Source organism: Sprattus sprattus, assembly GCF_963457725.1.
Source record: "Sprattus sprattus genome assembly, chromosome: 20".
Classification (NCBI taxonomy): Eukaryota; Metazoa; Chordata; class Actinopteri; order Clupeiformes; family Clupeidae; genus Sprattus; species Sprattus sprattus.
In genome coordinates this window covers 4,884,807-4,911,447 of record NC_137918.1, presented here as the reverse complement: position 1 = coordinate 4,911,447, position 26,641 = coordinate 4,884,807, and the positions used below count along the sequence as shown (strand labels likewise).

General features: G+C 44.9%; 2 protein-coding genes across 3 annotated transcripts in view; both read right to left on the bottom strand.

Moving 5' to 3' along the window:
* Positions 1–8,279, bottom strand: part of ptp4a2b (protein tyrosine phosphatase 4A2b) — a 30,703-nt gene extending 22,424 nt beyond the window's left edge. Inside the window, exon 1 of the mRNA XM_080859650.1 lies at positions 8,196–8,279. The gene's annotated coding sequence lies outside the window, so the exon portion shown is untranslated. The remainder of the gene's footprint in view (positions 1–8,195) is intronic.
* A 1,492-nt stretch (positions 8,280–9,771) lies between these two features.
* col8a2 (collagen, type VIII, alpha 2) overlaps positions 9,772–26,641 on the bottom strand; it is an 81,399-nt gene continuing 64,529 nt past the window's right edge. The window contains exons 2-3 of one of the 2 annotated variants that reach the window (XM_080859690.1): positions 22,812–22,998; positions 9,772–14,937 (exon numbers count right to left, since the gene is read on the bottom strand). In XM_080859690.1, the coding sequence (XP_080715816.1) occupies positions 13,025–14,937; positions 22,812–22,971 (2,073 nt within the window). In that variant the 5' untranslated portion in view covers positions 22,972–22,998 and the 3' untranslated portion in view covers positions 9,772–13,024. The remainder of the gene's footprint in view (positions 14,938–22,811; positions 22,999–26,641) is intronic. The other variant, XM_080859691.1, reaches the window with a different exon arrangement.

The following is a 26,641-nucleotide window of genomic DNA, read 5'->3' as shown; positions in this document are numbered from 1 at the left end:
GAGCGTATGTGTGTGTGTGTGTGTGTGTGGGTGGCTTCCAACACGCCATGATGCTGTTATCACAGATACGAGGTCAGCCACCGAGCAGTGGCCGATAGTACTTGCCAAGATCAAAGCAGCTTAATAGAACACACACACACCCACACACACCCTTGTGCATTTTACACACACAGCCTTGCGCACACATGTGCGTGCAACATACACATACACCCTTGTGCGTCTCACTCTCACACACACACACACACACACACACACACACACACACACACACACACACACTTTAACTCCAGAAGTATGGAAAAGGGACACACGGTAGATGTGCCGGAACACTTCAACACAATCCTTCACCAACACCAGCCCGCCCGGAGTCAGCTCACACAAGCCGTCCAGCGGAGAGTCAGCCAAAGAGCTACATGGAACAGATAACTGAAGCTGCGGTGGCATACCCAAGAAGAGAAGCAGCCATTGCACCTGTCTGCTGGAGGCCTGATCAAACACAAAAATCCTGCTTGCCATCAGCGCCTGCCTTCACATTTGCAAGTCAAACGTCGGATTATTCAAAACACAGCAGGACCTGACAGGCACGGGATGTCGTGCCTCAATTCATCTCTGTCCAACTCTGCCCGCGGTATGGCCGAGCTTCAATGTGACAACATCAGGAACTTAAGTTACATGACAGTCATCCGACCTCAAAGCGGGTTTATGCCAAATAAAAACAGAGGTTCAGTGCTGGCGGCAGAGACACCTGGCTTGAATATTCACACCGCGCTAACTACATTATTTTTCTCCACGAGATGGAACACTGAAACCATGAACTGGGACATGTTCACCCACAGAAGAGCTCTGATCTTTGACCAGTTGGCTTCCCTGTTCCGGCACATTCTGAGGCAACACCCACACAGTCTTTCATTCTCACACACACACACCAGATTACATATTTTCCCTGGGGTCCCGAGAAGTTCCACCCGGTCCACTTTTGCAATTCTGTATTTCATTATGAGCAAACAATGGTCGCCGCGTGGGTAACCATGGCAAACACAGCCCTCTCACTGGGAGAGTTAACTGAGCGGCTGAACTGCTTTCAGCGCTGGTTGTACTTTTGGTCAGAACACTAAGCCCAGATAAATCATCGCCTTCTCAGCTTAGGGCCTTTGTGTGGAGCGCACGTTTGGGCCACAGCCTACGGCAGAGAGAGAGAGAGAGAGAGAGAGAGCGAGAGAGAGAACCGTGAACACGAGATGAGGTTGGCACGCCCCCGCAAGACTCTGCTGGACGTGTGTATGTCATATCGACGCGGTTGCAGTTGTTGCAGTTGTGACACAGCAGACCCTGGCAGCCTATGACGGTCACACTCGATAGCCCTGGCCCACGGGGGTTAAGGTCAGCAGGTCGATGGGTCACACCCATGGGGAGAGGGAGTGAAAAACTCTTGTTTTTCACACACACACACACACACACATGTTATGGATAGCCACCATATCAACGGCTAGGCCTTTGGCTGCCACCTTGTCTGTTCACCGCTCACCGTTTATCCACCACTTGGGCTATACTGTAGAGTAGCCATGGCGATAAAGCTCCTTTGGCTAAGTGAGTAAGACGTACAGAGACAAAGACACCTCAAGAAATAAACAGCGTAAACAACAGCACTGTAAGCACTACCAGCGTCACATGCCCATCCCTCCACAACATGCAAGTCAGCAATTACCATCTGGGCAAACCCGGGAGGGGCAGGGATGATCGACACACGCAGACAGACACACTGGGTTACTTAACGGGGCACTAATCACCCGTAACCGATCTAATTTGGGCCCTCTGGAAGGTCAGGCGTCTGCAGACAGACGGACAGGTGACACAGGTTGCCAGGGCGATGCCAGGCCAACTCACCTGAGGCCAGGGACTGGCACCTGGCACCATCCCGAGTCTCAAGGCATGCATGCGTATCGAGTCCCTCGTGGCGAAGTTAATTGAGTGAGGGAAGGCACTGCTTATGGAGTGTGTGTTTAGGGAAGACAAGGCTACGAGCACACAGAACCAACCAAGGCCAGGCATCCACAGAAACCATCACCAGTCCACAATCAAATGTATGTAGTAACAAACTGCAAATATATTAAAAGGCCACTGGCATCTTGAACATATTTTGAAGGTAACCATCATTGAAAGCGTGCTAGCTAACACGAAGTAGCTTGCTAAAATTGTGTAGTTTCTCATGAGTCAGCATGTAAATAAAATGTTTGTCTAGTCTCAAGTGACCTTCAAAGTGAACCTACAGCTATCTTATCGATCTTGTCGCTAGAAGTGAAACTAAGGGTTTGTCATGGAAACGGTCTCGGTCGGATATGAACTGATTAGACATCAGAGCTAAATGCTACTACTTGAGCCTGAAATGGCACCAGTGAAAGTGAAAGTCCCTGCTACTATCTTAAGCGTCAAAGAAAAGATGCTAACGCCCTTGAGTTTGTCACAGGAACATTTATAATAGCCATCAGTAGAAAACTTTAAATGGTCCCCTTCGAAATACAGTGACAAAAGTGATTTAGCAGAGGTAGCTGAGGTGTGTAAGACCAGCAGCAGGCTCAAAGCAACCGCACAGACATACACACATGCACAGCCATTTAAAGAGAACCCCTATGGATGGTTGTGTGTTTGCTAAGGATGAGAGTAATGTGAAAATGCCCACTGTGGTTCAGACACAAAACTTGGGTAGTTTTTCAACAGACAAAAGATCATGGTCATCTATTGATACCATATTGTACCCAAAAAAGGGGGGGAGTGACCAAATAATGTTACACACATTGCAATTATAAAATGGTGGCTGTTGGATTCTATTTAGCCAAAGTGGAAAAAAGATAATTTCCAGCACAGACAGACACAGACAGACACACACTAATTAGTAGGTTTGATTAAACTGATGTGAATACCAATAAGCTCAACGATTTTACTTGATGTTTATTGTTCAAAACGCCTGCAACAGCAACTTAGCTGATAGCCTCCCTCATACAGAGCAACATCGGTAACACTAATTAGACTGATGAGAATAAAACTGGGAGAATATGTTTATTTCAATTAAAAGGTAAAATCTTTGTTTTTTTACGTGTTTAAGTATTTTTGCCTTTGAGCCTTATGCATAAATTAAGCTTAACAAAACTCAAGTAGTAAAGTAGGTTCCCCCTGTGTCTTGTGTGTTGAAGAGACTGCTCATCTGTCTAAACTGGTTGTTTATCAATAGCCTCCATGACCCTGAACATGTTTATAAATCAATAACCTAAATGAACCTTAACTAAACTGGCAAAAAGGAGAGCAGAGAGCAGTGAGTGTTGGCCCAGGGCTCGAAGGGATGATGTGTGTGTGTGTAGTGGAGGAAATAGGACTTAAGGTTCTCAGCAGAAGAGCTGGAGATGATGCGACTCCTCAGTCAAAGAGGGCCCAGAGGACTGAGGAAATAGCCTGCGTTAAAGACTCTCGGTCTAAGGCCAAGCCTAATGAAAACAACAACACAGTTTGCAGGGTGCGTGTACACTCGACTTAACAAGCCATTTTATAAGCTCTTCTCCCTTGAGAAGAGAGCGGTAGTGAAGGAGTGGGGAAGAAAGAGACAATTAGATCCAGAAAGACAGATAGAGAGAGAAAGAGAAAGAAAGAAAGGAAAAAAAGAGTTGCTGTTTTAGTTATTCTAGCAAGAGGCCCCAAACTGCAGCTGAGGACATAGCCACAGTCTCAACGTACCCACTTCCTCCGAGAGGCGCAAGTGGGTGCCAGTCTCACCAGAGCTTCCTGTAGGCAACCATGCGAGTGTGAAAACAATCATGCCCTTAAACACACACACACACACACACACACACACACACACTGTGCTACTCTGGTCTAAACAGAGCACAGCATCCCAGCTACAACCTCCTGCCGGCAGTGTTGTGATCCAAGCAGATGTCACTCTGAGAGGGACCGCTCGTCGGTCGAAGGAATCCCTGTTGCCACGGTGATCAGCATCACAGGCAGACAGGGTCTCCTGCAGGGCTGGTGTGGGGGGGAGCAGTGGGGACTCCATAAATATTTAAAAAAGGCAGGCTGAGAGACAGTGGGAAGAGACCTGGGTGGATCTGACCTCTCCACTCGAGCCAAAAACAAACTAATTAACAAACAATATAATAATAATTAAAAAACTGCAGTCGTTTACACACTTCCTCAAAGGCTCCAGAATCTAAACAGGCTGACAGTCAACAGCCAATCTGACGTGACAAGAGGCGAAGGAAGGCTAAACAAGCCTTCGGGGGCTGTTCGATTATAACAATAGGCTGCACACACTGCCATGCAAACTCAAGAGACTGGAGTACAGGATATTCACACTCTCTCTGACTGTTGAAATGCACGCACGCACACGCACACACACAAACACACACACACACACAGAGAGAGAGAGAGAGAAGACATGGACACAGAGCACAGGGCAAGCCAGCGTGGCGGCTGAGGCAAGCTGGTTTCCAAAAGCAGAGCCTTCAAAGACACACCAGCGAGAGAAGAAGAATAAATAACTGCAGCAGTCGTCTGGGATTCTCACACACACACACTCAGTATGCGCCAGCAGAGGAACTCCATGACCCCACTGCTGTGGTCTCGCAAAACTATGTGAGAAGAGAAGCGCAAAGGAAAAGACAGGGAGAAACGGAACACGAGAGTGAGTGTGTGTGTGTGTGTGTGTGTGTGTGCAAGACAAAGACTTAACCAGACACAACCCTCACCTCCATAGCCACAAGACATTTCTCAGCATTCAAAATTAAGATGTCCAAAGCTGAGAGAATATCTTTAAAATAAATATGCAACAATACAAAACACAACACACACACACAAGTGAGCTGCCGCTTCATTCGAAAACACTCAGCACACAGGACATTTAAATGTGATTCTCGAAATACTCCATAACAGCCCAGCAGGCCTGTGAGCCTGGCAGATGCGGTGTGTGTGTGTGTGTGTGTGTGTGTGTGACATGAGGAATCGGTCGTGGATAGTCGCGTTGAGGAGCTTCTGTCTGCCACAAGTGTCCCAGAGCATGCTGGGAAAGGACACCACGGCACCATCGGGAGAGCAGTGGAGCGGACGGTGGAACTGGGATCTCGCATGGCCGGGCCGAGGTCTATTTCCAGCACGTGGAAGCGCTGTGTGTGTGTGTGTGTGTGTGTGTGTGTGTGTGTAAGAGAAATGGCTTTGATAGAAAGCAGGTCACCGTGGATGTGACCTACTTGGATTACAACAAAACACACACAGTCTTGCTATACTTGTCCCTCTGTGAAAGAAATTCCACGTCACACAACTCGCCATCACAGAAAAAGGAAAAACCTTTACTTGAGTAGCCCTCAACAGCTCAACCTAGAAGCCTATCTAACCACTCTAGAGCCTAGCCTTCCTGCTGTGGGATGTAAAAGTGAGAGTAATCATGTGTGCTCAAACAGGAACATGGCCTATTCAAAGTTCCACATTCAACAAGAGTGCAGAAGAAAAACTGCCTAACAGAAATGAACTGCATATACCACAGAGGTCTTTATAAACTACAGAACAACTTTTACTGGGCTGTAACTTTTACAAAGCTAGAATTACAACTTTGTAAATTATGTTTCAAAACTATTAGTAATAAAAAGCAACACATTAATATGTTCATGTAAGGCGAATGCAAAAACCTACAGGCTTCTGGTGACAAGTGTTATGGTTTTTACCGTCTTCACACCCCTTGAGTTCTGAAGAATGTTTTACTTCCCCTTTTGTAGTCACAGGCAAACCATGTCGAGAGACCATCAAAATTTGACTGTACACTCCTGACAGGCCCTTTGCTGTCAATCGGTCAAGTAATTTAGCATGGTGGCTCAAGAAGCTAGCTGGAAGCTGTCTTTTGCTATATCGTGGTAAATGGGTCACATAACTTCATAACTCTAAATGCACGACACAAGAATGCCCATTAACCAGTTCTACTACAGTTTTGCTTTCCTTAGGGGGACTCCCTTTCTCAGTAGATAGGATATGCAATGAATCATCTCTGCTGTGTTTTTGCATCTCAAAATGTGTGATGACACTATAACCATAGAAATACATGAATGCATAATTATATGGTGGAGCTACTCCTGCCATTGGGAGTATTGTTACATCAATGACTGAGAACAACAATACATACTCCTGGAAAAATCAGACAGATACAAGCAGTGTAAACTGTACCCTTTCCTCACTTCCTCGTTGTCTGAGAAACTCCACAACACTCATGTTTAGAAAACCTGCATAATGTCCATCGATTAGTGGCGATGACGTCAACCACGTTGCTCTCTCCCCAAATGTGACTGATCACAGAGCAACAGCAAATTTCCGCCTTTAACACCTGATGGAATTGTGTTTGTGCACAACCGTGAACCTGCGTTCAATGTAGGGTCTCACAACTCTGAAATTGTTTGTCACTGTTCCTTAGTTTACCAACAACATGTCCGGACACGTCCTCTCTCTCCTTCCGCCGGTAAGTGTGTGAAGCGCCAACCACAGTGCCAGTTGGTATTGGATTGCACGGTGTACAAAACGGCAGATATCTAATCCACGTAGCTACGGCCGTTTCCTCTCTTATGTCTGCTTACACAGGAACAGGAACAAGAGCTAGTAAGACAAGAGCAACGGCGTCTCAAATTGCAACTATCTGTATTCTGCCTCGGGCTAATTAAATGCCAACACTGGCTTCAGTCCTGGTTGAGTTATTTTGCTATCGGCTCTTGTTGAAGTCAGTATCCAAATGTGGCTTTATGATAGCTATACAGCTCTGTCCCTACTGATAAACCGCATCTCAAAGTGCCCTGACAAAGCACCTCACCTCGCTATTAACTTAACAAGGGCAACGACTAAGCCCCAATTACACGATGAATCATCGCTCTAAAATGATTTGATGACTGAGGCAGCCTAACATTAAATCACTGATATAACAACGGCTGAGACAATGAGTGACCTCGCTAACATACGCAAACGTGACAAAGGCAGCTCTCAATGCAAAACAAGTGTTACCCACCAGACTAAAGACGGACTCCCAATGCCTATGGAGTAATTGAAAACAAAACTAAGTATTTTAAACAGGAAGATTGACGCCAGCTTAATGTATAAGGGCAGACATTCTCAGATGTGTGATAACGTCGAGCTTAGTAAGAGCGCGTTTTCTTCAGGACCTGTCAATTGAGAGAACAGACCAACTGCACAAGCTAGCTGTATATCGACCAACAGCTAACTAACATTTATAACAGCATATCACCCTCTGTTTACCGTTTGATTTCAGCCTATTACTACACTATAGAAATAAAAGGTCCCTTTGTCACCTAAGTAAGATAATAGCTAAATACAGTAGAGAACCAACAGCAAAATGACCAGCTAGGCAGTCATAAGGTGGTGAGGTTTAGTAAGGACAACTAGATAGCGTTTCGAAGTCCATTTCACCTCGAAAGACCACAATGTTCGGTCTTGTCGTCAATTGGTAAGCTGATAGTCTGACAAAAACTGGTATAAACTAGCCAGCTAGCTTGATCCATTCTCCTGAGAAACATTCCACGTTCCATGCTAGCTCAATCAATAGCCGAGTGTGAGTAGCCTGTGCCACATTAGTTAGTTCGGTAATGTTACACGATTGCCGTGGAAATCCAGAAATTCACTTCTTTACTGTTACAAAAAAAATCTGTTGCACAATAACAAACTGCGAAATGGCAAAGCCATTTAAACATCGACAACTGATTGATTTAGCAATAGTAGTAGCTGAAGGATTGCCGTTTCTATCAACCAAGACATAGAGCTAGCGCCTGGCTAAGTTTGGTAGTAATAGCAAGTAGGCTAGCCAGGTAACCGCTAAATAGCAAAGAAAGCTATGGAGATCAACTACACCAGCACAACTCTTATACGTTTAGGCCGAATCTCACCTACATGAATTTCGCTACATCATGCCAGCGTTTTCACATACATCTTGAGTTTAAACATTAGATCGAGGTCAAGTTTCTGAAGTAGCTACCGCTGGCTAGCTGCTTATGGCTGCCACATACACACACGCTAGCTTCCAACTCTTGTTGAGTTCTATTTAGTTAGAGAGCTAGCTAACGAGATAGCTGTTCGTTCGCCAGCTTCCTTTTCTAAAATACATAAAACATCCCCTGATTGTTTTCTTATAATATCCGTTAACATTTTTGGGCTATAACGGTACTTACAAAGAGCAGGTTGAACATTGAAATCCCGTATCAATCCCGGAGAATGTGGATGGTGAGCAATAACCGCTTGGAGGTCTCTCTTTCTCTTCTTCGCTGCGAGAATGAGCTCTCTTCGGAATTGTTAAGGTGGAGTTACTCACCATGGCGTCATCGCTACGCACAACACCCGCTGACAGGTCGGCTGATGTTTTACTAGCTGCCGTAGGCGTAAGGACAAGGACCAAGACTAGTCATCACATCATTCATTTATTATTCTGTTAAAAAGGTAAATGTAGAGATCGTCATTTTGTAGTATGTATAGTGTCAAATTACTGTTTGGACATTCCTAAAATTGTCCATGTATGCTCTGTGAAGCGATGAGGTAATCGGAAGAAGTCCCTTTCCTCAATCAATCCCCATGAGATCAATGACTCACGCTGTATGTGCTGATGTATCCCGCTGTCTACACTGAAAGGTCAATAACAAAAGCAGGTGGCTACTTGATGAACAGCCTAGAAGACAAGACATTAACGACAACTCTACCAGTCGTCACCTCAAACTTCACAGACAACACCAAAAAGTAGGACTATGTTACAAAAAACCTAGAGAAGCCCAAGCTGATAGCCCATCCATCTTACTGTCAATCAGATAGCCTATGCTCGTCGTGTTCCCAAGGCTAATGTCCACAGTATTGTGAAGTCATGTTCCACCTCTCCTTGACCTTGACATTTCTTTATTTCCAGTCATCATGTCAAGGTTTTGAATTACTACAATGACCTATAATGTGAGTGTTTTTTTTTCCCCCAGGAAGGTTCTTGTAGTCTATCTAAAATATATGAGGGTCCATTCCATAAGGGTCCACAACCATAGTTACTGACAGGCCTTGCTCTGAGTGATCATATGAACATCTGCCTCTCCATGCAGTGCTCTGTTTTGTTTTTGTTTTGTTCTTTTTTTCCTTTTTTTCCCAGAAATGTATTTTTCTGTGATTCATTGCATTCAGTTCATGTCCATTCATGCCTGGCACGGCATGGCTTGGTGCTGTGCATTTATAGATAGCCATCTTCAAATGCTAAACAGCATCTTGAGTAACTGTAAAATATAATTGGCTGCCTAGGCTGAGCATGTGCAGGGCATGGCACTCTGATCTTCTAATTTTAAATGAATGGATGGTTAGGTGGTTTAAATCCAGTCCTGTAACTCTATAGGGGTGAAGTACAATACATAAAGCATACATAGATGGTCCTGTAAGCTACTCAAACGTTACGTTCTGGCCTATGCCTTTGATCTCTAATCAAACCAAACCATTGTAAATTGTACTGTGAGGTTGTGTAATACATTATAAGACATAATAAGCTTTATATATTTTAGATTATATTTGGTATATTTTGTATTTTATTGTATATCGTTTTAAAATGTGGGTATCCCATCTTAAAATCACATAATCAATGAATATTAAGTTATTCCACTGTCTCCCCCTGCTGTTGAAAAGATGTTATGTCACTTGCCCGACTTAATTCTTCATTTGATGACAATTTCTAATCAAAAGAAATGAATAAAGAAAGACACTGATAGAGACATCAATACAAGAAAGAATTTATTGATGTGGTGTCAATACAATCAAGTATGGTAGATTTTGTATGAGTAGACAAAAACAGTTCAGTCAAAAATGAGTGCATTTTATACCCATATCCTATCGCATGAAGCATATGCAATAGCCATGTACAAGACAAAAAGAACCCTATAACATTATATGTAGTACATAACAAAACAAAAATTAAAAGGAAGAAAATCTGTCCAAGACAATCCTTCACAAACAATGGTAGTATGTTAACAACATATTTCAATCCTCGTAATTTACTATTGCTGCTGATAACCACACACATAGGGCTTGGGTGGTCAGTTAAGACACTCTTGTTAAGATATCTCAAATGTATAAATACACCTTCATGTGCAAATGGTAATGACCTCTGCTCTAAAACCAATGTCTGCTCTAAAACCAATGTCCCTTAAATAGCAAAGCAAGGCTTTCTACGCTAATTTCTTGCTTTTTAAAATTTTTCAACGATTTAAAGTATGAAGACAGTACAATGAATCCTACATACAATTTTATTCCCATCTGATGTGTTTTTATGGCATGATACTAATAAAGAATCATCTCAGAAATAGCAAAAGCAGGAATTATGAAAAATATCAAATCCAAGGTTAGTCAAGTGTCTGTAAATTAAGACAATAAAATAATAATAATAAAAAAAAAACAATAAATCCATGATAATATACAAACCTTTCCTTAACAGTGGAGAACTGCAGATGGCAAGCCAGTGAAAGAGTGCATCAATGCCAATAAATACTGACGTTAAGATGTGTCACCTCTCTCAGCAGTGTGACGGACACCTTCAACAAAATGTTTAAAATTGTGTCTAATAGGGATTGGAATTCAGTCATAAAATATATTTTTATTCTGTGTTTCAATTGAAAATATAGCAGACGGGGAAAGAGAAGAAAAAAAAGCACTTTTTTTTTAATGGTTAAACTATATTTCTAGTATTATCTTATGGGGCCAACCCGTTAGCACGTCACTCATTCATCGTATGTTTTGCTTTCCAATGTGACCTATTCCGATGATGCCTGCTATGGGAACAAAGCATGAATAAGCATGCTCACCATTGAGATACTTTTTAATCATTGGCTAAAGTGACATCCACAGTAACATACACCTCCCAGCCTCTCCTTCCTCAACAAGCATGCAATGTCTTCTAAGTCTTTCTCAACACTCTCATCACTGATTACTTTCCTAGCCCTGTTTTTACTGTTTAACCATATATCTGAACCACTTGAATATCACGCCACTGACACTGCTCTGCTTGCATAATCACTGTATGCGCATTGCTATGCATTCATGGCCACTCTAAATAGTAGGTGTTTGAATGCTTCACTTTGGGTTGAAAAGAACACTTATGACCAAACATCCGCTCTTGGTTTGAGCTATGGTGGAAGATTGACTCTTAGAACCTTTAAACAAAAAATGCGTACTTTTTTTACATCACAGCTTAGAGTCATTTTGATAATCGTGGATTTAATGGTGACATGTTTTCTGCATTCAAAAGGTTCTACAGAAATCTAGGCATCATTCTTAAAAACATCATGTTTAACATTTTAAGGGTTGAGGGAGTCTTTATTTTCTTTGTCCTTACTGTCCTTATGTGCTTTTCCAATGAACGTAAATTAGATTTTTTGTAACCTTGTGGAGGAAAAGATACCTATGCATTCTTTGTGTGTGGTGTATGGGGGGAAATCACTTCAGCGAAAACACAAGCACAGTATTATGTGAAGGAAAGGATAACCACCCTTTGATTTCATATTCATTTCTGCTTATCTAAATCTGTATCTTTCACAAAGCAAATTGTCTAAAGCTGATGTAGCACCTGTTTTATAGGACTCTGACTTCACTGACTTTTAGTTTTCTCATTTGTCCACAATGGTTCAGTCACTGCTCCCAAGTCCAGATGAACAATAGTAAATGTCAGTAAATGAAATACTTTAAATCCTTCCAAAATGGTTCACAAGGCTTAAAAATATTCATAGCCATGTTTATAATTTCACAAATGTATAACAGAAGGGAATAAGGAACCAACCCACTGAATAAAAACAGGAAGTTGGACCCCTACAAAACGGTAGTCAAAACAAGTATCAAAGACATAGAAGGGTTGTTCTGTAATTGCCACGTCAATAACAAATAAATTAGATTGTTTTAATGAAGGACATAGACATCTGTAAATTTGGAAAGTGATGTAAGTTTTGATTTTTAGATATGGAACTGTGGCTTTGTAATGTAAGCTACTGTTAAGGACTCTTTCTGCTTGAGTTTGTAAGTTACAAAAAAAGCAAGCCAATGTTGGTCACAGCCTTGACGTCTTCAGTAATCAAGTAATAATCAGTATTCAAAGCCTTGAGCTTCCAGTATTAGCACAATGCTCTCTGCACAGTTGTCACAGAATTAGGTAAGTATCTCTCAATGGAGAACTGCGAACGCACAGACTGAAAACAAACAAAGCAACAAAACAAAAACAAAAAAAAAGACACACAATATTCTCTTTTAACTACTAGCACCCATACTGCCCCTCAGAAAAAAGAAACTTGACAGATTGAAAAGGGTGACAAAAGGCAATAAAAACTATCAATCATTATTCCAAAGAGGGGTTGTTTTATTGAATGCATATGTATGCGTAGTAATGCACATTTACGATGCTTCTGCACTAGGGTGTGATCTGAAACTTTAAATAAGGAAAATGTATCATATAATGGCCAAGGCACTGAATTACCTGGATTGTGACTGCAGCTAGGGGAACATAACCAAACCCCAGAGTCTTCAGAGATTTGGAACTCTTTTTGGACTGAGAAAACATTTGGCAAAATGTGCAGTCACATGGGTAAGTCTTATTAACGGCTTCTTACACATTGCAAAGTAACGCACTTAATAGTCTGATTCCAATAAACAACAACATCAATACCAATAACAACAACATAATAATAATAATAATAATAACAATAATAACATAACAATTACAATAATTATTATCATGTAGGCTGAAAATAGAAAATAAAGACAACATTTAAAAGTAAAAACAAACAAAAAGGTGGACATTTGAAAGAAAGAGCCAAAACACAGACACAGCATGAAGTCTCCTTCTCCTGCTTTTCAACTCTAACTTTCACACGTTCATACGAGTCTCTTTCTGTCGTCTGGCTTTCCTGCCGCTGTAGTTGTTGTTACAGGTGCTCCTCGTGTGGTCGCAGGGCGGTGGAAGGGAGGGATGAGAGTTGGGCGTGGGAAGAAAGAGGAGAGGAGGTTATGTGGGGCACAGCAGAAACCCTGAAAAGGACGAGTGGATGTACTCCGTGGAGTAGAGCCCATTTGCCTGGTCAGACGGCATCTGGAGCCACACCTGGTCGTTCTGCTTGAGCTCCAGAACTGCGCTCCCTGAGGCCTGGTCCATGTAGCCTTTCTTGTACTCGTCGTAGGTGTACGTGGCGGGCACATTGTTCTTGTACAGTGCCACCCAGAGGCTGGTTCCCTTTACGTGCACATGGTAGGCGAAGTAGTAAACCCCGGCCACGGGGCTCGTGAACATGCCGGTGGCAGGATTGTAGGCATTCTGCCCGTTGTACAGGGTTCGGTCAAACTTGATTGGCATGGCGGAAGGAGGGAATGGAGTGGTGAGGATGGCAGTGAATGCTGGGGCCATTGATGCAGAGAGCACAGCACCACCTAGCTGTGGCTTTGCAGGCTTTCCGTCTGGAACCTCACCACCTCCAATGTTGTCCCCCAATCCGGAAACTGATGTCTGGCCATTTTGAGCAGGACCGGGAGGGCCAGCTGGCCCAGGTGGACCTGGGGGTCCAGGGTTACCTTTAAGTCCTAAACTTCCTGGTTTTCCTGGGGGGCCTTGAGGACCAGGTAAGCCCCTTTCACCAACCTTTCCCAGTCCCTGTGGCCCTGTTTGTCCCATATCTCCTTTAATTCCTGGAATTCCCTGCGGTCCCATGTGCCCAGGAGGGCCTTGGGTGCCAGGAATGCCGGACTGGCCTCGGGGGCCAGAGGTTCCTGTGAATCCAGACTCGCCTTTTGGCCCCGGTATGCCAGTAAGTCCTGGATTTCCAGGCAACCCTATGTGGCCACCCTCGCCTTTGGGGCCTGGTTTCCCAATGGCTCCATTGGGACCGGGAAGACCTTTATCACCTGTGGGACCTGGCTTTCCAGACAAGCCAGTGGGACCTTGATCTCCCCGAAGTCCAGGAAGGCCTGGAGGACCTTGGGGACCAATTTCTCCTTTAAAACCAGACATGCCAGGTTTCCCTGGCAGACCCATAGGACCTGGCATTCCTGGAGGCCCTGACAGTCCATCTGGACCGTTGTCTCCAGGTTGACCATCTAACCCTGGTTCTCCTCTTTCTCCAGGGGCTCCTGTTAAGCCAACATGGCCCTTATCTCCCTTTAGCCCAGATAGACCAGGTTTACCATACCCAGGTGACCCTGGAAACCCTGGGGTACCCCTCATGCCTGGCTCACCCTTTGGCCCAAGTGAACCTGGCATCCCTGGCAAACCATCAATACCAGGCTTTCCTAAACCACTTGGTCCTGGGACCCCTGGACCACCAGGGAGACCATCCTCTCCGGGTAGGCCAGAGTCGCCAGGAAGTCCTTGATCACCCTTTGGTCCGCTTGGACCAGGCAATCCAGTGGGTCCTGGTTTTCCAAATCCTGGGGCTCCAGGGGCACCAGGAAGTCCTTGGAGGCCAGAAGGACCCCTTGGACCAGGTAGACCTGGCTTGCCATTACCATTCTCCCCTTTTAGTCCACGATCTCCAGGATTTCCACGGCCTCCTTTAGGCCCTGGCTCCCCCCTGGACCCTGGGACCCCCCTTCCTCCAACAGGTCCAGGTTTTCCATTCAATGACAGGCCTGCTGGCCCTGGGAGGCCAGGCTGTCCTGGCAGTCCCCTTAGACCAGGCTCTCCACGCGGGCCAGACTCACCATTGTTTCCTCCCATTCCTTTTGGGCCCATCTTTCCTGGCAACCCTGGTAGCCCGGGCTTCCCAATGCCAGGGAATCCCGAAGGCCCGGGAGGGCCTGTTTGACCGTTCAGACCCGGTTTACCAAGTCCTGGTTTCCCTGGTAGTCCTGGAGGTCCTGCTGGTCCCCTTGGACCAGGCTTTCCTTGAGGGCCTGGTTCCCCTTTCACATCCATCATGGGTGGAAACTCTGCAAGACACAGTTGAGAAGACAAGAGCCATATATGATTACTGCTCATCCACCTTGGAAAATTGTAAATTGTGCAATTGTATCAATTGTACATTTATAATCCTTTAGGTAATTGTTAATTCACAAAAGTACTCTTCCACCCAGTAAAATCCCTAATTTCATGATGTCTACAGGACTGCAAGGTTTCAACAGAGCGTGGCTAAAATGATGCCTTTAAAGATTTGCCTGTAAACCGAAGAATAATTATAAAGATCTAACAGTTTCGCTTTGCCATTATGAAACTTATATCATCTCTTCATTTTCACCATTTTAAGAAAAAAAGAAAGAAACTCGTCACCAGCTAGGTTAGCTAGACATGTCAATAACCTAAGAAGCTCTCCTTCAGCAAATTGTTAGGAAACATTGACTTATATTTATGCCTTGAAATATTTGCTCGAATCTGCAGAGAGCACAAAACAAAACCCTAGAGATATTATAAATTTCTTAGAAAAGTTCATGAATTGTATGTAGCAGGTTATCAATGCCACTTACTTAGTGCATTAAGATGAAATCACTTAAGAAAGAGTGGCACTAAAGTTCTATAGAGCCCATTGAGACAACCATCAACATACACTGCCATTCAAAAGTTTGGGGTCTTTTGGAAATGTCCTTTCTTTTGAAGTAAAACTAATGGTGAATTATTTTACGAAAACAAAGTTTGAAGGACAATTTTTATTTCAATTAAAAATCATAATCTCATTATTGTTTCCTATTTAAATTCATTTCATGTATGTTTTCATGGAAAATAAGGACATTTCTAAGTGACCCCAAACTTTTGAACAGTAGTGTAGTTCACAGAGATCCAAGAATATTTCGTAACTTTTGTGGTGTTGGGTAGGGGCTTAACTGTTATCACAGCAAAGACAACGGCTTGTTCACCAGCAGTTGAGGAAAGCTCATATTTGGAATTTCCTTGAAAGATTACAACTTTTACCCAGAACCCAGAACCATGTGTCTCCTCCATTACGAGTAGCACAGTCTCACACCAACTTTCAATCTGCACCTTCGGACATGGAATGGGGCTATAACCCTTGAGTGAAAGTGTCGGTTGCTAAAATGTTTCAAGGTGTCTGGAGTTCTTCACAGCACAGCTCTGTACCTACAGCCGATTGTTATATACTGTACTTCCTGTCATTAAATTGTCCCTCTCTTCCCATGCTAACAGTACAACTATATGTGACCTATTCCGACAACCTGCACTAGTACTATAAGTAAAGTTATAGATTGCTCTCTTCTCTTTTTGTTAGCACATAAGCCTCTGTAAAAAATGATAGAGAATTGTATTTATTTTTCTGATCTGATACCCTTTGCATATAATGGTAGCTGTCCAAGAGTAGCCTGAGAGCCATTGTACCGTAGGGATAGCACTGCACTAACAGGGTCAATCATGTGGAAAGTATGTCAGTGAAGTATCCAGTGAGCTAACCTATCTCTGAACCCATGGGTCAGAGTACTGGAGGGGACATGCATGTCTGCGCATGGCACAGCACAGCACAGCACAGCACAGCACAGCACAGCACAGCACAGCACAGCACAGCACAGCACAGCACAGCACAGGATACTCTAGTAAGTAAGGTGTTTGCTGTTTTATCAGATTGCTTTTTTTCACATATTGGCCATAGTTGCAAAGCTGTTTAATAGTGATTGTGAAACAGCTCAGCTAATAATGCATTGGAGCAAGAAGCTTAAATATACTACTATAACATGAAGCCATTGACAACATGGTTTTGTCTCAAAGTGTTTTGCCGAACCTTACATCCTGCCAATAAGCAAGCACATATAGGTCAAATGCCCTCTTATGAAAGAATACAAAAAAAAAATCAATATACTTTGAGCAGGACATGGTCTTATAGGGATACGTAGATCAGGTCATGTGACTTGACAAACTATTTTTGTCTCTTCCAGTACAATTGCCTTTGCCACCATCACAACCTCTTCAGTCCTGGAACGGCGCCCTGGGCACTTCCTGGATGGGCATCTCCTGACCTTTCTGTTGTTATACAACTGTTGTCCATTATCCCATAACACTGGACCTTGTTCTGTACGGTTTAGATATGATTATTATTATTATTTTTGTATTATGTTTATCACATTTAAATCAAGGTTGATACTGATCCTCTGTAAGATGCCACTGTTGAGCTGTGATCTACATTGTTCCAGAGGGCATCCACAGGAAAGGAAAGATGCAGTTATAGATCTAGTTAACAAAGGAAGAGAGAAAGAGAGGTAGGGTGAAAGGGAAAAAGGGCGAGATGGCAGGTAATGGAGAGAGAGAGATAGAGAAAGAATGATTTTGCTTTTTTTTACCTAAGATGACCTATAGCCAATGGAATATGAGACAGAGAAAGATCAATGCATAAGTACATCACAAGTTCAGGATGTGTACAATGAAACCTTAACAGCGTGCCCAACTCAAAAAGACAATAAAATATGGGGTCCCCCCCCCAATATTAGGGGTAGGTTGAGCCATCTGAGGAAACATTTACTGACTATTGTATGAATTGGACACCATGCATTTATGAGGTCCATTCGTTCCTAAATGCTTGAAAAGTGCGAGTTTAAACACATGGTAAAAATGTTTTACCCCAATCGTTTTCACTTCGACAAAAAAAATATATAATTCTTCATTCTAGACTCAACCATAAAATGTTGGATTTGCTGCTTTCAAGGGGTTGCTGTATGCGACAAAAAAAGGACAAAGCTGTAGCTTCTTTTTTCATGCCTGTGTTTCCTGAGCAGAACAATTTGACGAACTTTTGATTGCATCAAATTAGAATTTTTTTGTTTCAAACACGGTCATGTTGGAAAGTTGCAATTCTAGGCTGGGTTTACACTATATCACGAGTAGATCTTGGTCATCATATTATGTTTGGCCCCCACCAATGTCAAACACCTTCTGACACCACTGGGCATGACAGATGTGATGCTACATCTAAAATATGAGTGAGAGAGAGGGAAAGAGTGGGTGATATGTCATATGTGTTATGTTATATATTTATTATGTCATATGTGTTATTTTATATATTATATGCCACTATGGTGCGATACACAGTTAATCAGAGCCCAGGAAACAGGTCAGCTGAGAAAAATAGATGGGTCTATTTCTTACTCAGTGCGTAGATGTGATGTTCAGTGTGGATACCAGTGGCATCATCAGTTAACCCTATAGAAGGGAATGATACTGAGAGGACTCTGATAGTTCTTACTGACAATCCAGAGATCCAAACACTATTTCCTTTCTGAAGAACCACCGCATATATGTTTATGGAAATTAAGCCAATGGTTTAGCTACAAAAATCTATAGTAATGAGCACAATTGCTGGCATGGGATGTGTGGGAGAAAGACAGCCAATGTTGCCAGAGTACTATTTCTCTGAAGCTGCCATTAAAATCACACTAATCAATTTATTGACACTCCTCTCTCTCTCTATCCCTCTCTGTGTCTCCCTCAATGGTCAACCCATTCAGACCTACAAATAGAAAATACAAACCTCGGAAAAGCACCTTCTCTGCCAGCCTGCCAGATGTTGAACATGTGCTGACTAACACGGTCCACTAGGTGGCAGAAGATGCACATCAATGGCAGTTTTACAGAGCGTATCAACATCTGACACATGTTTTCACACTTACAACTGAATTAATAGATGTGTATTTATATAAGAGCCCCATCTGAAGCACTCTGTGAACACTGGCTGTGATCACACCAGTTATGACATAAATCTATGGTTGGGAACAGTCAGCTTCCATGGTCCCTGGTCTTTCTCTCCTCATTGCTCTTGAATTGAAGGAGAAGTCTGTTTGGAATGTTTTCCCATAGAAATCTTAAATTTGTTTACCACCAAATTCTCTGTGAACTTGACATTAGACTACAGCATGTTCTCAGCACAAGCTTTTTAATCTGATAGAGAAGTTCACTGCAGTTCTCATGACCATTAACTGAAAAGGCATCACACACACACATACAAACACACAACATATCTATCCACACACACACCCAGACACACATCCCACCCACCCATTGATACAAACACACACACACACACATACCCACCCATCCATTGATACAAATACACACTCACACACACACACACACAATTACACAAACAAGCTGACCAACTCCAAAAATACGAGTAACAGCTACCAGATGGGGAGAGGAGAATGGCTCACGCGGTTTCCCAAACCGAGGGCAATCAAGGCTTTATCAGTGCAACGCTGACATGCCAAGCTCGGGGCGTGCGTCAAAGGCGAAGCCACCACATTCACAATTACGCTCAATTCCACAAGCATGGAGAGAGGGAGAGAGAGAAGGGGGGGGAGAGAGAGAGAGGGAGGAGGGAGAAAAACAAGGGAAACAAACATGGCTGGTAAGACACACTAGGCTTGGCTCATCAGCTCCCAAGGCTTAGGCGACCCCATGACAGACTGTGCACGATGCTAATAGGATTGTGCTAGTGCTAACTGGCAGAGGCTAAACATCATAGTTAGTGCGAATAATTCACTGATGGCATGCTGGAGATGTATAATCATGGCACTCTGTGGATCACAGGCTGATGTTGATGCTAGTAGAGTGATGGGACTGTATCCAGTCTGGTACTGATCTGGAGCAGCCTGACTGCAAAGCTGCTTGACTGGTTATTATAATGCATAACAAATGTTTGACTGGTTATTATAATGCATAACCAATGCTCTGAAGAGGGGCTCAGGCTTCGCATGCAAACAACCAAAGACTCAAGCTGACTCTTGTGCAAAATAGGGAAATTAAAGACACTAATTGCAGTCCTGACACTAAAAGCACTGAATGAGTACATCTAACGAGCTCACCACTGCGCAAATCACTCCAGCATGGGGCTCAGAAAACAGGTAGAGACCGAGGCCTGACAGGGAAAGAGGAGGGAGAGATGGAGGGAGAGAGGAGGCAGAGATAGAGGGAGAGTTTGAGGCCTGAGAGGGAGAGATGCAGGGAGAGAAGAAGAGAGTTGGAGGCAGGACAAAGAGGGATAGATGGAGGCCTGAGAGGGAGAGATGGAGGGAGAGATGAAGAGAGATGGAGAACCTAGTGAGTTCTTCTCCTGAACTTATAGTGAAAAGAGTCGTTTTATCACGGGTGAGTTGTTCTAGCATGGGTGAGTTCTTCTCCTGAACCTATAGTAAAAAGAGTCGTTCCATCACGGGTGAGGTGTTCACTTCTCCCATCTGAGAACAGAGTCGTTCTATCTGTTACAGCTGAGGAATGTGTGCAAGTTCATCACGGGTCTGGCTTCCTCATTACAACAGCATCTGTGTACTGTGATCCAATGGCATCTCTCTCTCTCTCTCTCTCTCTCTCTCTCTCTCTCTCTCTCTCTCTCTCTCTCTCTCTCTCTCTCTCTCTCTCTCTCTCTCTCTTTCTCTCTTTCTCCAATCTGGGAATATCAGGGGTATAATGTTCATGTAATATCTCTTCTCTTTCTTTGTTTCTTTGTTTCTTTGTTTCTTTCATTATTTCTTCCGTTCTTCCCTTTTGTCTCTCTCTCTTTCTCTCTCTATCGGTCTTTCCATGCGCTGGTGTCGTGGTATATGGGCCTATGATGATCTGCACCAGAGGGGAATCATTCCATTCCTCTCATGCCTTCCCTCTCCTCTTCCTCTTCCTCCTCGTCCTCCGCCTCCTCCTCATTCACTCCGCATCTCATATATCACATTTACATGTATTCATTTAACAGATGCTTTTATCCAAAGCGCCACAGAGCACACGTTTAGTATGGACGTTTATTTGCGTGTGTGTTTGTGTGTCTGCCTGTTTGTCTCTGTGTTTGTGTGTATGTCTGTATGTCTCTGTGTGTGTGTGTGTGTGTGTGTGTGTGTGTGTGTGTGTGTGTGTGTGTCTGTCTGTCTGAGTGTGTGTGTGTGTATATGCATGTGTGTGTTTGTCTGTGTGTGTGTGTGTGCATGTGTGTTTGTGTATATGAATATGTGTGTGTGTGTGTGTATTTGCACGTGTGTGTTTGTATATGCATGTGTGTGTTTGTCTGTGGGTGTGTGTGTGTGCATGTGTGTGTGTGTGTATATGAATGTGTGTGTCTGTGGATGTGTGTGTATATGCAATTGTGTGTGTGTATATGCATGTGTGTCTGTGTATATGCATGTATGTGTGTGTGTTTGTGTGTGCATGTGTGTCTGTATGTATGCATGTGTGTGTGTGTGTGTGTGTGTTCTTTTTGGGAAAGGAACCCCATAACCAGGGTTTTTGGTGGGGCCTCCTCCTCTTCCTGCACCAGTGGGAGATCATTATACTCAATTCATTCCTTTCTCCTCCTCCTCCTCCTCCTCCTCCTCCTCCTCCCTCTCTGTTTATGTCATATTTTAGAGAGTGAGGAGGCCATAAACTAGTCCTCTCCTTCATTAGGCATTCTCCGTGCTCTGTGCTTCCTCTCCATCCGGGCCCGCAGCCTGTTTGCCATTTACGTTATATTTGCATTCATCCATTTAGCAGACGTATGTGTCCAAAGCCATTCTCAGTACAGGTTAGGGTCACGCCCAGCTTGGCCGTGCTGGGTCTGCCTCACTCAAACCCTGGTTAAAAAGACTTTGGACTGTCCCTCTCCCTCCACTCTACAGGGGGAGCCGTCTGGTTTTGGTGAGTATTTCTATCAGTGAGTGTCTTCCTATTGGGATATAACCCATGACTTTGGTGTTAGTAGTTGGCTCTGCCAGCTGTACACAACATGTCTGTCTGCCTGTCTTTGTATACCTGAGGACCACTTCCAGGGACTGTCTAAATGTATCCTATGTATACTTGTCAACACACTCATATCACCTCTCCCCAACTGGGTTATAAAGAGTTCAGACTGCCAGGGGATTGAAGTGCAAATGTCTCTGTCCTTTGGGGTCAAGCAGTCTGAGGTGACATGCGCACTTTGCTGCCACCCTGTGGTGCAATGTGGATCTACATTCAGAAATTAGACTAAAAACCTTCAAGAGTGGGAAGCAGCACAAAGCAATGCAATGTGGGCACATAATACACGCATCGAAATGTCTCATAAAACATTTATTTTAAATTGAGCGTATGACTTTTAACCATGTAGACATCAAACATAACTCTAAATAGGGCCAAATGGATGTTGTGTTATGGTAGCACGAATACATTTATGGGAGAAACATGTACACAGAGGGCTTGTAAACATCATGGTGAAGAATTCCTAAACCATATGAAGTCAAGCCTTATGTTTGTCCCCTCGGGATAAAAGAGTATCCAGCAGCCGATGACAAGTAGCGTGTGTGGATAGATCCATTCTGGCAACCATCACGACGCACATGTTCTTAAAATGCGATCTAAGAATCTTACAGCCCATTCAGCGATGTTCCACACAGAACACTAGCTAGAACCCTAGAATGGGAAAAGAGATTCCATATTCTGTATCCGATGGGTTTAACATCTGTCTGACAGGCCCAGTGTTTCATGGAGATACCATGTGGAGAGACACTACTCATTGCCATTCCATGCATAAGACACAGTCTAGCTGTCCCCTCCTGTTTGGATATGCATCTCTCACCATGAACACCACGTAAGAAACCTCTTCACTGACATGAAAATGGCAGAAAGGAAATGTAACTGTATCACTGTAAACAAACCACTCAGCGACTTCTGTGTGCTGTGCTTTCGACAATGTCAAAGTTCTCTCTAGCGAGATGCTGTGTGTGTGTCCGCCGCGGCAGTAATTCTCTCCACACGCACAGTGCCCACTAGTACCTTTGCGTCTGGTTCACCCCGCCCTGGCTTGCCCTCAGGCCCCAGGATCATGGCCTAGTCCTCTGGACAGGAAGCAGGAAACAGATCTGGGCAGGTAGGTACTTACCCAGGTACTGGCCTTTGCCCTCGCGGAAGGGGGGTCCCACTGGCCCCTTCATCATAGGTTGCATGTATTTCATCTGGGGCATGGGAGGGGGGTAGCCACCGCCCAGGGCTCGGCCCCCCAGGGCCAGCAGCACACAGACGGGCACCAGCAGCATGGTCATAGGCCTCCACTGGTCCTCAGCTCACTGCTGGACAGAGAGAGAGAGAGAGAGAGAGACTTTTAAATATCACTTCATTTACTAGTAATTAAAGGGAAATCTTATTAAGAGAGAGAGAGAGAGAGACTTCCGAGTTTGACTTAATTTACTTGTATTTAAAGGGAAATCAAATTAAGAGAGAGAAAGACTTTTGAGTTTCACTGAATTTACTAGTAATTAAAGGGAAATCAATGCACATAACATTCAGAGAGAGAGAGAGAGGAGTACAAGGCGATTTGTTTTTGAAGGGAGGAGAGAGAAAAGAACAGAATGACAAAAAGAACAGAAGAAGAGAGAAGCGAGGGGAGGGGGAGAGGAGCAAAGACAAGGGGAGCAGGGAAAAGAGAACAGAAAAGAGGAGAAGGAGAAGATAATACCCTAATACATAAATGTCTGAGCCTAACCCTAATATATAAATGTCTAACCCTAACCATAATACATGTATATAAATGTCTAGCCCTAAATGATCCATTCCTGTCATTCCAACCCAGCATATTGGAATTTGAGTAAGAGAAGAGAACAGAATAGAAGAACAGAGAGAAAACAGGAAAAAAGAAAAGAAGCCTATATTTGTCTCCATAATGAAAATAACAAAGATCTGTGCGAGCTCAAGCCAGTCACACTGCTGTTTATTCAACTGGGCCACGCTACCTGAGAGTCTTCCCATTTCCTCTAAGGTTTCTCAAGATGGAGCGCTTCATTAAACTCTAATTAGCACGCGGTCTGTGAGTGTTTGTCCGGGGCCAGGGGGCAACCGGAGAGCATCTGGCTGCGACTTGTGTGAACTCTGCTCTGCTGTGCTCTGCTCTGCTCAGCCTATCAGGTGGAGCCACCTGCAGCAGCAGCACCCCTCTCACGCCTCCTCTCTTTCAGCTGTTTTCTCTTCTTTTCTCCCCCTCTTCTTTCTCCCTCTTCACCCTCTCTTTGATGAGAGTCAGGCAGGGCGCGCTGCTGGTTGTGGTTTGTGCTCAGAGGCCCGCGACCCGAGAGGAAGGTTAGGTTGGGGTGATTCGACGACAGGGTGAGGAGAAAGCAGCCGCTTCGCCGCGGAAAGAGATCAATCACAAGATGAACAGGTGACTTAACAAACGCCAGTATTCCTTTCCCAGTTGGATCAAATGTATAAAAAAACAAGTTCCTCAACACCCCTCTGCCAAAACCTCAACACACAGTGATACTCTGACCGCCCTGCCGAGCTGTCAAGGGGTCATCATCACACGAACCAACCCTGCCAGCTAGGAAACCAACGTGATCTTTCATACCTGCCCTAACACGGACAGGAAAAGAGTTCAGAAGACAGCCAAGAGAGGCCTTGGCTGGCCAGCAGTGTGTCAGGCAGGCAGGCAGGCAGGCAGGGTGGTTCTGGTTGGTTTCAGACAGCCTGTGTTGTTGAACCTTCCCAGGTGTGTAAAAGACTGATAGACGGCCGTATAGGACGCCGTACGCAGATGCCAGGTGTCAAAAAGCCAAATACAGTGCAGGTAAGGCAGACACCGCCTTCACACACACAAGTGGGTTTTCGGGAGAGAAATCAATTCAGACACTGATGCAATGTAACCACACACACACACACACACACACACACACACACACACACACACAAACACACACACACACTCATTACTTGTTCACTAGACCATTAGTGGAGGGAAGATGCAGTGGTAATAAAAGTCAAATTCAGTCAGTTACATTAACTGCCAGACGTCAATCAGAAGAAACGGATGGGAGGTGGAGGAAGGGGTGAAAGATTGACACCCAGAGGCAGTTGATGATGCCGTTGACCTGTGGGTGCGGGTGAGATGCCGGTGAACTGTGGGTGAGATGCCTGAGAGCTGTGGGTGTGGGTGAGACACTGGTGAGCTTTGGGTGCGGGCGAGACACTGGTGAGCTGTGGGTGAGGGTGAGATGCCTGAGAGCTGTGGGTGAGATGCCTGAGAGCTGTGGGTGAGGGTGAGACACTGGTGAGCTTTGGGTGCGGGCGAGATGCCTGAGAGCTGTGGGTGTGGGTGAGATGCCTGAGAGCTGTGGGTGTGGGTGAGATGCCTGAGAGCTGTGGGTGTGGGTGAGATGCCTGAGAGCTGTGGGTGTGGGTGAGATGCCTGAGAGCTATGGGTGAGATGCCTGTGGGTGTGGGTGAGGGTGAGACGCTAGTGAGCTGGAGGTGCAGGGGTGAGCTGCCGGAGAGCTGTGGGTGAGGGTGAGATGCCTGAGAGCTGTGGGTGTGGGTGAGATGCCTGAGAGCTGTGGGTGAGGGTGAGATGCCTGAGAGCTGTGGGTGAGGGTGAAGTGCCGGAGAGCTGTGGGTGAGGGTGAGATGTCTGAGAGCTGTGGGTGAGGGTGAGGTGCCTGAGAGCTGTGGGTGAGGGTGAGATGCCTGAGAGCTGTGGGTGAGGGTGAGGTGCCGGAGAGCTGTGGGTGAGGGTGAGATGCCTGAGAGCTGTGGGTGAGGGTGAGATGCCTGAGAGCTGTGAGTGAGATGCCTGAGAGCTGTGGGTGAGGGTGAGACGCTAGTGAGCTGGAGGTGCAGGGGTGAGCTGCCGGAGAGCTGTGGGTGAGGGTGAGATGCCGGTGAGCTGTGGGTGAGGGTGAGGTGCCTGAGAGCTGTGGGTGAGATGCCTGTGGGTGTGGGTGAGATGCCGGTGAGCTGTGGGTGAGGGTGAGGTGCCTGAGAGCTGTGGGTGAGGGTGAGACGCTAGTGAGCTGGAGGTGCAGGGGTGAGCTGCCGGAGAGCTGTGGGTGAGGGTGAGATGCCTGAGAGCTGTGGGTGAGGGTGAGCTGCCGGAGAGCTGTGGCTGAGGGTGAGATGTCTGAGAGCTGTGGGTGTGGGTGAGATGCCTGAGAGCTGTGGGACTGATGCCTGAGAGCTGTGGGTGTGGCAGGCAGTGGTGGGCTTTGGGTGTGTCAGGCAGTGGGTGCGTTCCTGGCCTCATTGGTTTATTTAACCTACTGCTCCGTTCCCCCTTGACAGCTGGCCCTGTTTGCTTTAATTTAGTGCAGGAAGGCCTGATAATCACATCCTCACATTACACACACGCACACACACACACACACACACACACACACACACACACACACACACACACACACACACACACACACACACACATACACACACACACACACACACACACACACACACACAGAATCACCCACACACACACACTCACACACACACACGCCAAATATTTACACTGATCTGATGTCATCAGGTGGACCAGGGAGGAGGGGAGGAGGGCTGATGATCAGACTCTGTGTGGTGACAAGAGGGAGATGTGTGTGAGTGTGTGTGTGTGTGTGTGTGTGTGTGTGTGTGTGTGTGTGTGTGTGTGTGTGTGTGTGTGTGTGTGTGTGTGTGTGTGTGTGTGTGTGTGTGTGTGTGTGTGTGTGTGTGTGTGTGTGTGTGTGTGTTTTGTGTGTGTGTGTGAGTGTGAGAGAGTGAGAGAAATATTTCAAAATGTGAAATATTTCAATATATCTCATCAGGTGGACTGGAGAGATGGAGAGGTTTATGTTTGTGTGTGTGAAAGAGAGGGAAAGTCCACATGTATATGTGTGTGTATGTGTGTGTGTGTGTGAGAGAGAGAGAGAGAGAGAGCATATGTATCTTGTTGTGTAAGATTACATTGAAATAAAG